Source organism: Lampris incognitus, chromosome 15, assembly GCF_029633865.1.
Source record: "Lampris incognitus isolate fLamInc1 chromosome 15, fLamInc1.hap2, whole genome shotgun sequence".
Lineage (NCBI taxonomy): Eukaryota > Metazoa > Chordata > Actinopteri > Lampriformes > Lampridae > Lampris > Lampris incognitus.
The window spans coordinates 30,565,618-30,576,774 of NC_079225.1; the positions used below are offsets into that span (position 1 = coordinate 30,565,618).

Consider the following 11,157-nt stretch of genomic DNA (forward strand, 5'->3'; position numbering starts at 1 on the left):
TCCCTCTCTTCCCTTATCATTCTACCTTGTCACGGTTTCCCTTTTTCTCTGCTCCCCCCCCCCGCTCCGTACCCCCTGTCTCCTCTCATTCTCACTGAATAATCCCCCCCCCCGCCTCCTTTCTCTTTTCTTCATTTCTTTTTCATCTACCATCTCATGCTCAAATCTCTGGGTGGAAGTTAGCCATTAGGTGTGGATGTAACAGAATGGATTCTTGCTAGTGTAAACATGAGCATCTGTCTAGCTAGATTTGCCATGTGGTGCTGGGAAACTTGTCAAAAATGTGTATTTCTAATACCAGTGCCACATATGAAAATAACTTACATTCATTCGCCTGACTTTCATTGTGCCCTGTAATGCTTTTCATTTATTTCCATTTTGAAAACGCCAAAGAAAAGACGGCAGTATGAAAAAATAAATGCATTCAGAGGATATGCACCTTAAGGCGCATACCCCGTGTCTGACGATCCATCCAAATAACCTCAGCGACGCGGGTGAAACTGACCTCAGATGGTTTTTCAGGGCTAGGCAATGCATCCTATTAGGAAGGTGATGAGTAACATTGCTCCAGGGGCATGATTCAGAGATGCTCACTCATCCTCATTGACCTCTGGAGTCTTCCAGGACCCATCTCGGTGTCAGTGATGCACACATAAACACAGACGCAGACACACAAGCACACATGAGTGCAGGAGATCTTCGGTTGAAGGCACTTCTGGGGACAGCCTGCCGTTCTCCCTCAGCGTACAGACGTGTTTGGAGAGCTGATGTGCCCGAGTGGATTTTCTCAAGTGCTGCTCTCCTCTAGAAATGAGTCACCCAGACCATTAGAGAATGGGGGCAAAAGGAATCTTTGGGGATTATTGTTCTGATTCATGCACAGCTGTGGTCCAGGCTTAACAGAATCCATGTTGAATGCTGATCTGTTTGGCTATGGGTAAGCACAGAAATGAAGGACTGACCTGTAGAAATGCACCATAATCGACAGCATGTTGGTATGCATGATGTGTTCGCGTGACAGAGGGCAATAATCTACAATCAGTGAAACACAAGTAAAGCTAGTGTATGGTGTACAAGAGAATGCGTTATTACAGACAATAAAGTGGGTGGCTCACAGAGATTAAATCACTGAACTCAGAAACACACACACACACACACGCACACATGTCATAATAGCGTGTGGGTGCACCACATTCTGTAACTCTGTACCGCCATTCTGAAATGAGAGCTCTCTGTGTGAAAAATGCATTACCATGTTGTGGGGGCTTATTCACGCAGGCAGCAAAAACTGGAAATTTAGAATAATGTGTGCGTGTGTTCTTTCGTCTGTGTGTGTGTGTGTGTGTCTGTGTGTGTGCACACATGAGCATGAGTGCATGCTTTTATTTGCTGCTGTCTGCAAGCAAGGGACGTGAGGTTAAAAAATGAACACTTCTGTCTGTGTTCTGCTTCCAGCTGCAAACATTCCTCCCAACGCCCCGCATCTCCAACTGGAATTGAACAGTCCTTTTCTCACACCCCCTGTTATTCCAGAAAGAACAATGAACATTCAACAACAGGCAAGATTTTTTTTTTGGGGGGGGGGGGTTAGGATGATAAACCTGCACAGAGATTAAAACCAATTGTCATCCAGTGTAAGTGAATGTGATAGCCCTACTGCAAAAAGGTATTTCCCAATAATCCCTGTGAGTGACATTTCTGGAAGAAACGCAAATGTTACACACCATGTACAGTAGCTATATTCTCATTCCCAGTCAACCCCCCTGCCCCCCACCCCCACCCACTCTCCACTCTTTCTCTCTCTCACACACACACTTCGATTTTAGCAGCACTGGGATGCGTTGGGATTCATGGGGAGTAGCTACACTACATAGCTCTCACATGACTGCAATATTATTAGTCAGGCTGAAAACCAATGGGGTTTCGCTGTCTGGGTTACGTCAGGGGGGCGGGGCGATATAGTGTGCGTGTGTGTGTGTGTGTGTGTGTGTGTGTGTGTGTAAGCCCCTCCACTAAGCAGTCAGCTCCTACACTGAGGCGCAGTGTGTGTAGCTCGGCTGACCTCGCGTTGAATGGACTAGATTCCCAGCCACGTAAGTACAACAGCACCACGGGAGAGGATGTCTTGCTGAATCAAGGGATAGGCCTGAGAAAGTCGGCCGGCCGTCCCTTTTTTTTTTCCTCCTTCCAGCAAATGTGAAAGCAGCAGACGGCATTTCCTCTGGATTTAAAAAAAAAAAAAAACGACATCGTCGCCGAGAGGAAGGACATCGACTCCCGTAACACACAACAAAGGCTCAGCACTTACATGGATGGGGTCCGCTGTGCATGGATATGATCCGGGGAACAAGGCCGTGCACTGACCTGGTCCTAGTTAGCAACGAAGCTAACTAGATAGTCCTGCACCTGCTAGCCATCGCTCAAGTGTCGATTTAGCGTTATTTAATGTCAGCCGTTAAAGCTTGTAATACTTGATTTTTTTCCTTTCTTCTTTCGCTGCTTTTTCCCTCCCTCTCCTGTGCCTGCAAGCTGTATCCAATGAGTTGTTTCTGTTTTTTATGAAACGTGCCATACCGTTAACCGGCGAGATCAGCTAGCATTATAGGCTGCGAGCTAACTTGGCAGTCTTCATTCATTTGCAAAGCTGACGTTTCGGTAGCGTTGCCTTTGTTGCAGTTTGTCTACTTTAGCCACTCGGCACAGCCTGCAGAATGCAGCAGATCCGCGCGTAGATTTGCAGTCGATCTGGGAGTTTAACGCGTTTCCTGTAAGTCCTGCTTCCTCTCTCGGATGGACAACGAAAAGAGCCAAGGACTAGCTTAACTTTGCAAATAATCGCAGACCGATTCCTTTTTTTGATTTGCATGAAAATTGGCCAAGCTGCTATGAATGTCGATCACCATTGTTCGACAATCGGCCAGAACTTGCCACAGCGATTGAGTTAGATATCATTTAAAACCATTATTATTATTTTGTTCCCAAGACCAGCTAGAAAACATTGGGGCAATCGCGATATCATTGGACTTTATTCGTTTTTAACAACCGAAAAGTGGTTCCTTGGCAAGAAGAATAAGGAGGAAGCCCTCCAGCCTCCCTCCCCCCCTCCTTTCCTCCCTCCCTCCCCACCCCGATTTTGTGGAGTTATTACATCCATTCCTCATGAACATACAGAGGTCAAATCCCATTAACATTTCACGTTATGGGAGATCACGGCACAAATCGCACGACTTCGAAGAATTGTCTTGTCTGAGGGCCACCGAGTCGAGTCAGAGTTTCAGCCCCAATCTCGGGTCCCCCAGCCCGCCGGAGACACCGGACTCATCGCACTGTATCTCCCGCATCGGGGATTACCTTTTGTTGGAGCCGCTGGAGGGAGACCACGTTTTCCGAGCCGCCCACCTGCACAGCGGGGAAGAGCTCGTATGTAAGGTGAGTATTAAAAAAAAACACACCCGTCAACGTCGGACCACACAGTGCAGACAAACCACATTTTATTATTTATAGCGTTTATTAGTCAGAACAGGGTTGAGCTGCACGACGGGGTGGCGGTGGGTGTCTTGGTGAATCACTTGGTTTATTGCAGGCGGTGTTCTCCACTTTTGTGATATTTTCATTGAGTTGCGAATGGAGAAATTGTGAGAGGAGCCTTAATGGAAAAGAAAGGGGGGGGGGAAGTGAATGGGGAGCCAGGCTTCATCGCGCGTGTCTGGAGAGCTGTGTGGTTTGGATTGCATGATGTAACTCTGACAAAGGAGTGAGTAACCACACACACACATATATACACACACACACACACACACACACAAAAGTCCCGTCGGTACAGTGGGTTTTGTTTCTTGTCTTGTAAAACCCAATGGTATTATTTCCATCTTGAATGTGTTTGTTTATTTTTATTTTTTGGGGTTTTTTTTGTTTGCGCATGCGAGCTCATGAAAATTCTATGAGCATATAATTGAGTCGTTTTGTGGGGAGGTACACGTCAGTAGAGTCGAGGCTACTGGTGTAAAACCAGTAAGTGCGGTGACACTGGCTCTGGCATCTTAACATTTCAGTGCATTTTGTTGCATGTATTGCACAAATGCAATAAAATTTCAAATGCACAAGTATAACTAAACAATTGTACCGTAAAAGTTGCACTGTAAATAAGAGAGCTGTTAAGCATGAGGAATTACCCACAAGGTCTTGGGAGTTTCTCTGATGAGTGCTTGATGTTGGTGGTTGGATGAATTAAGATGGTAAAAAATATAATGTATACACACACACACACACACATCCATGCATCATTGGACTCAGAAAGAACGGCATGCCCAGTGTGCACATAGAGATAATGTGTCCTCATGGCAATAACAAATTCAAGGCCTTTGACAGTCCTTCCAGCTACGCTGTGTCGTTTGACCTCTCATTCTTCACACCTGTTTCGTAGCTGCACCAGAGAAGGACTTCTACCTCCAGGATTGATAGTTTCTGCCAAGTTGGAAGCCTAGGTCGTAACTTCAGGCCTCAAGAGCTGTGAGGAGGGCTTTGGATTGACTGCGAATAGTGAGGCCTTCTCACCTGAACTGGCTGTAGCGAAAGTTAATTAGGAGGTTACTATAGAAACTGAAAGAGACACTGCAACTCTGAGCTGCAGTACAATCTAATTCACTAACATGCTGTTGTCACCGGGCCCGTGTTCAACCTCCCTCATCCCCCAATAAGGCAAACAGTCATTTGGTGCCACAAGGCTTTGCTAAATTTCTTGAATTCAGCTTGATTAGTGCCATTTGTACTCAGCTGGTGGTTTTGCACATTCCTGGGGTGGGGAAAGGGTATATTTTGACTGTTTGGCATAATTGATTAATGACTCAGATGTGTTCCCATCGTTAGAGGGGAAACGATCTACTTAACCATTTAATGTCAACTTTGCTCTCTTTTTATGTGATCGTAGGTGTTTGATATCAGCCGCTATCAGGAGTCACTGGCAGCCTACTTTGCCCTTGGCAGGCACCAGCACATCAATCAAATCCTGGAGATCTTGCTCGGCGAGACACGCGCCTACGTTTTCTTTGAGAGGAGCTATGGTGACATGCACTCTTTCGTCCGTACCTGCAAGAAGCTGCGGGAGGACGAGGCTGCCCGACTCTTCTATCAGATAGCCTCGGCTGTGGCACACTGCCACGACAACGGACTGGTCCTCCGCGACCTCAAACTGAGAAAGTTTGTCTTTAAGAATGAGGACAGGTGAGTACTACAAGAGGCAAAGTCACTACTGTGCATTTCCAGTTTTGCCTGTCACAACCAATCCAGCCATAGATTCAGTGATACAGTTTCAATGAACTATCAGGTTATAGTTGCATTCATGTGTGGTCTCCACATCATTGTGCGAGCTGAAACAATAAGAAACTGAGAGCTACCCCTGACAAATCTTACGCAGTGTGTGTGTGCAGCGTAATCCCATTACATTTCTCTCTGCTGCTTGTTACTTGGTTACTTTTGCTGATGGAAATTACATTTTAGTTCAGATATTGGCATATGGGACTGAAATGGGATGTGAATTGTGTCAAGTGGAGGTAATTGTTGGACTGATTTGTATTCAGATAACAGAACTGCTGTAGGACTGACAAGCAGGGACGGCAGAATTCTCAGCATTGGCTTTTGTGTGGCAAATGTTTAATTAAGCTGGGCTTTTGCCATTTAAGGCTGCACTTCTGTAGAGATCAGCAAGACTGCTTTGTACCAAACTCACAATGCACAGGCTTACTGACCCCTGGTGTTCGTATGTGAGAATTGCATCCATTAAATCTAGATATCGCCTATAGATGCTGACTTGGTTTGATTTCTATTACCCCTTTTTCTTTATGGCTGAGTCTGCAGTGGGAATGCAAAATCCTGTTTCTCAGGGAAACGTGTTTCTAACTAAGTCCTCGTCTAACACCGCATGGCAGAGATACAGCCTGCCACATGATGCCCCGTATCTGAATGCATGGTGTCACTCTTTGGCGCTGACTATGGAAAAAGGAAGTTGAGCTGTCTCACGTATTCAATATGTGTCCAACAACTTTGGTTGCCATGCAAGCTTGCTTCAGGCTGGGGTGTCAGAAGCCTGCCCCCTATCTTAAATGATTGATGTCTGGTTTGTTTTTAAGAGTGATTGTTCGGGACAGTATTGAAGGATGTCAGTTATATAGCCTGTCAAGAATCTTCTTTCACCTTGTAGCCCCCAAAAGGTCAATGGAGATAAAGAGACAGAGATAAGCTTTTAGATTACTAGGAAAGGGATGTACTCTGGCTCAAAACCATATGCATGTTCAAGGGACATGATGGATGCCCAGAGAAGGAAAGAAAGGGAGACAGACCAGACGTAAGGTGATATTACCGCAGCAGATTTCAACAGCATGTGTCAAGTTCCTGACCTGGTTATGTCACGCTGCTGTTAGCCATTGACCAACCAGCAGCCTATGTAAAGTGTACAGGTCAAAGGCTAGCTACGAGCGGAATCTAACAGCACAGCAGAGCTACCTTGCACAAGCTCCAGCACTGCCATGCCTGGTTATCACTTCACTCTTGCACCAAGCTCAAAAGATATTTTGGGATCAGCCACCATAATGGATTCTGCTTAGCTTGAATATACAGGGCTGTGCTATGATTTAAAAAAAAAAAAAAAAAAAAAAAAACAGACAACTTTAATTTGTAACGATCATGGCCAGTGTGTGTGTCTGGCTCAATCAACTGACTGCATTTTAATCTTTAAACCTTACTGACTATTTTGGTTGTCTCATTCCCTACAAATTAGATGCTATCCAGTCAGTGCCATGGTTTCTTTGATGAAACATTTGGTTCTGTCTCTTTGATGACAAAAGACATTCGGCACACAAGAACTCTTGAATTTCCCTGAATGGAATATGTTAGAGCAGTATATTATCATAATGTAAAGCCTCCCCGTCCTCCGACAAAGGCAAATTACCATTGCCAGCAAGCGAGCTGCAAAGCCACAGTCAACTCGTGCACGAGTGACTGCACGTGTCATAGATATTTTTGAATATGTATAATTCGGTGCCTCTTTGCCACTTTCCTTCCCCAGATGAAACTGGAGCATGCTTTACTTTGCTCCCTAAAGACTCCTCCATGCGCACCCTTTGTCTTGTGCATCAGCCATTACATACAGATGACAGCACTCACAGACCCATAGGAGTACCCTCTTTGCTGCACATGTGGGGAATTTGCCGTCTGGTTCTTTAGTACTGCTGTTTATGATAAACCAGCTGGATGCTCAGAAAATCATGGCTACCTTTGTTGGGGTTTAGAGAAGAGTCTAATGGAGCCATGTGGTGTGGGGGAGGGGGAACTTGCATTGTTGATGGTCTAAATGAAAGTGCAATGAAGACCACCAGTCACCTGTGACTGTTTCTATGAATTGGATAGGCCTTTCTTAGTACTTATTTACAGGCTAACTTTAGCCAGCTTTGTTTATATCCAAGTAAAAGAAATGTCAAACCTAAGCCCCCCAGTGCATTGTGTGCTCTATTTCCTCTGACATCCAAATGCGATGGATCTAAAGTGCTAAGATTACCATCAGAATAAATTGCCCCACTTGACTCTATTATATTACACCTTTTAAAAAAAACTTTCTTAGAACATGAGGCTGTAAGGGTTTTTATGACAATAAGTGGCCTATTTGTGATTTCTGCCAGCTGGTATCCAAAGGCAGGAGCTATGGTGGTAGTGAGTGCATCATCTGTGACAGTAACCATATGAGTACACACTTTATGTACCCTACGTTGTGTTTAAAAATTGGCATAGTGGTTAAAGTCTTGCTTTTTTTCCCCCCTCGTCTCTCTAGGAGCCTTGTGAAGCTTGAGAGCCTTGAGGACACTTACATCTTGGATGGTCATGATGACTCCCTGTCAGACAAACATGGTTGCCCGGCATATGTAAGTCCCGAGATCCTCAATGCCAACGGCAGCTACTCGGGTAAGGCAGCTGATGTCTGGAGCCTGGGCGTCATGCTTTACACCATCCTGGTGGGCCGCTACCCTTTCCACGACGTCGAGCCTGGCTCCTTGTTCAGCAAGATCCGCCGAGGCCACTTCAGCATCCCAGAGACGCTCACACCCAAGGCCAAGTGCCTGATCCGCTCCATCCTCCGCCGTGAGCCCGCAGAGCGCCTCACCTCACGGGAAATTCTGGAGCACCCCTGGTTTGCCTCCTCCAGGGCAATAGGGGGCGCTGGGGTGCATGGAAGAGGGGAGCGCGAGCAGGAGCAGATGGTGCCTGAGGTGAACATGGAGGAGGAGCTGGAGCAGTTCTTCAGCTGAGCCAATATCTGAGCACAAAGGGACAAATTCTCCGCCACGGACGGCTCGCCATGCTCACAGCGGAGCCAAAACTGTAGTTTATAGAGATTAGCAGGTGTACATTTGTCACTTAAAATAAAGGTGTTTCCATCCCGTTTTCTTTCCACCATTCCATGGAAAACCTTGAGCCTGGCTCATGGCATGACAAATGGCATCTACACGTCACCTCGGGACGCACTTCCACTCAGGGTTGTCGCCGCCCGACATGCAAGTCGCAGACGATGTAGCAAATGTTCTTTTGGATCTGTTTGGTTTCATGTGGTGCTCTTAAAAGTAGAGACGCACACCATTCTTGACACTACAGAAAACAGGAAGGGACAGGAAAAGAGACAAAAGACCAGGGAGAACAATTCGATATAGACTGAGAAATTGCATCACCACTCCCTTACAGTACGCGTTTTGTTCTTCTCATAGCTTTAGGTAGCATCGGTCCATGATCAGAGACCCAGGATCAGGAATCACTGCTATCAAGTACTATCTTTTAATAGGTCAATGTGATATTACTGACCCTGGACCACTGGTCAAAGGACAGCGGCTTCTGCCTCTCCTTGCAATCATCACAATAGATGACCTCATCTTTGTTTTGTGTTTTTGTTTTATCATTTCTGATTTGTGTCTAACCTGATGTTTTACTTTACTCAGAGTTACTCTTTAGCTTTTACTTAGACGGTCTCTAAACTCCCATGTTGGTTTTTTTTTGTGTTCCCTCTAAGTTGTGTAATTGAGCCTCATTATGTTGAGGCAGTGTCTTCATTGCTCTACTTTTCATTTGTCAATAACAAGACATTTCTTTTGAACTGTCACTTTTTCTTTTTTTTTTTGCTATTCCATTCTATCTTTACTGCTGCTTTAACCTCCCTTCCTAAACCTCAAATTGCAACCATTCTCTTGGTAAGCCTCCAAATGTGGCATCGTGCACTTGGCGTGTTATGGTAAGGTGAATGAATGATTCCACCTCTTAAAACTAGCTTCCTCTTATTTAAATTCATTTTTCATTTGTAGGAACGGGAAAAAAAAAACTTAACATTTATTTAAATTGTAACAACTATATATGAATATAAATATATAAATATATATATAAATATATATATTTAAAAATTGCAGGGTTTTTTCTTCATTCAGAGATTTCCTTTTTTCATGTATAATGTAGGCAATATCTTTGACACAGGACAGGCACAAAGGGGAAGACATCGTCTGTCTCAAGTTTTGGAATATATCTTCTGTGCCAGTATTTCTGCACCTGACCGCCCATGCCACCCGGTCCCCTTTGTTTCTTTTAAAACTTGATACGAGTTATTATCACAGTGATGCTATTGCTATGACGTGGTCTCTCCAGGACCTCATGTTAGTTTTCTACTGCCTGCGTAGGTTCTGTGAAATGATCATGTTCTGAATGGGTACCAGTGGACATGTTTTGTCGTATCTCAATGTTACTTGAATTCGTGTGTTTATCTAGTCATTGGCATGTGCCCTATGAATGCTATAGCCTGCCTAGCAGGGGAGGAGGGGTGGGGGGTGGGGTCGTCTTTTTTTCCCTTTTTTTTTTGATGGTTTTTCCTTTCAAGAAAAAGTTTTAAAAACGTGACAACTCTTGACTTGCTACCTTCTGAGTTGCGTTCAAAAACAACTATTGCTTTCATTTTTGTTTTGTAAAAACGAGCTACCCTTATTTAAGTTGGTGCTGATTTGGTGCTAATGTTAAGTCCTTTTGTTTCATGGAGGGGGGTGATGCATGGTGGGATATCTGCCTCGGATGTTCGGATGTTCTGATTGTATCGTTACAGATTCTGGTGTTTTGTCCAAATTTATTCAGTAAATAAATTGTGAACTGCAAAAGGATCTTGTATATTTTTTTTTCTTCTTCATGGCAACGCATAAATTACATTTACACCGAGGCTATCGCATCACGCAATAATTCGGTGTAAATACAAATGGATGACCTCTAAATTTGAAAATGTTATTGGCATCTAAATAATTGATTATCCCAACCGAAAGCATAGCCTATTCATTTCATTTCATGTAAATAATTGATGATCTGATCAACAGCATAGCCTATTATTGTGTTTACTGTTTTGTTCCACCTTGCATGCCTTATTCCGCAAAGAATCATCTTTTAGATTTCTGCCCACATATCGCATACAGTTCATTTCAAGTACATTCAATTTATATTGCATATAAAGAGAGATACAGATTTAGATCATAGTAACTCTCCATGACTGTCTCTTGCACAGACGGCAGCGGAGTTCAGCTGAAGCCAGTGCCGGGATAATCCAGCAGCAGATATAAATTTAACGGCTTATCAAAGGGTTCATGTTTGGGATATACAACTGAAATGGCTTTCTGTGCCGCAGCCCATATGCGGTGGGGGATTCCAGGTCTGTGGTGTGGAGATTTTGAGCTCTATAACTGATATTTTTAAATCAAGTATATTCAAGTCTAAACCATTCATTCATTTTCCACTTCTTAAACATAAAACGGCGGTCACGGAATGGGCATGAGTATTACCGCTAAACTACTTGAGACAGAGCAAAGGCTTTTGCTCCATTTTAACCTCTGTCAGTCTCACCCCCACCCCCCACCCCCCAAAAAATAAATTATACAAGTGAAGCACTATGACTAGCTTTTTAGACAAATCATTTACCCGAAAGCGCTCTCATAAGAAGTCCCCGACTACGCTGTCATTTTATTCAGCATGACAATCTTGTCACTCTGATAGGCCAAGCTGACCTCTTTTTTGGCTGTGGTGACCTCTTCCTGTCTTTGAGTCCCTGAGACAGAAAATCACTTCAGATCCCATTTGCTCCTTGCATTACAGGGACATCCT

The 11,157-nt window shown here is 44.3% G+C and overlaps 1 protein-coding gene across 2 annotated transcripts; it reads left to right on the forward strand.

Annotated features, from left to right (window-relative positions):
• Window positions 1–2,038: 2,038 nt before the first annotated feature.
• trib2 (tribbles pseudokinase 2) lies at window positions 2,039–10,161 on the forward strand. Of its 2 annotated transcripts, none has more exons than XM_056294569.1 (3): window positions 2,039–3,429; window positions 4,928–5,220; window positions 7,820–10,161. In XM_056294569.1, exons 1-3 carry the CDS (start codon window positions 3,160–3,162, stop codon window positions 8,292–8,294), a joined length of 1,038 nt encoding a protein of 345 aa, XP_056150544.1. In that variant the 5' UTR covers window positions 2,039–3,159; the 3' UTR covers window positions 8,295–10,161. The 2 variants fall into 2 exon arrangements, with proteins under 2 accessions (XP_056150544.1, XP_056150545.1); XM_056294570.1 differs by lacking the exon at window positions 2,039–3,429 and adding an exon at window positions 3,722–3,754.
• The last annotated feature ends 996 nt before the right edge of the window (window positions 10,162–11,157 follow it).

Bases quoted from the DNA above. Each gene is read 5' to 3' on its own strand.
- trib2 (XM_056294569.1), top strand. From the start codon at position 3,160: ATGAACATACAGAGGTCAAATCCCATTAACATTTCACGTTATGGGAGA. The intron at 3,430-4,927 runs GTGAGTATTAAA...ATGTGATCGTAG, and splicing joins GGGAAGAGCTCGTATGTAAG to GTGTTTGATATCAGCCGCTA. The intron at 5,221-7,819 runs GTGAGTACTACA...TCGTCTCTCTAG, and splicing joins GTCTTTAAGAATGAGGACAG to GAGCCTTGTGAAGCTTGAGA.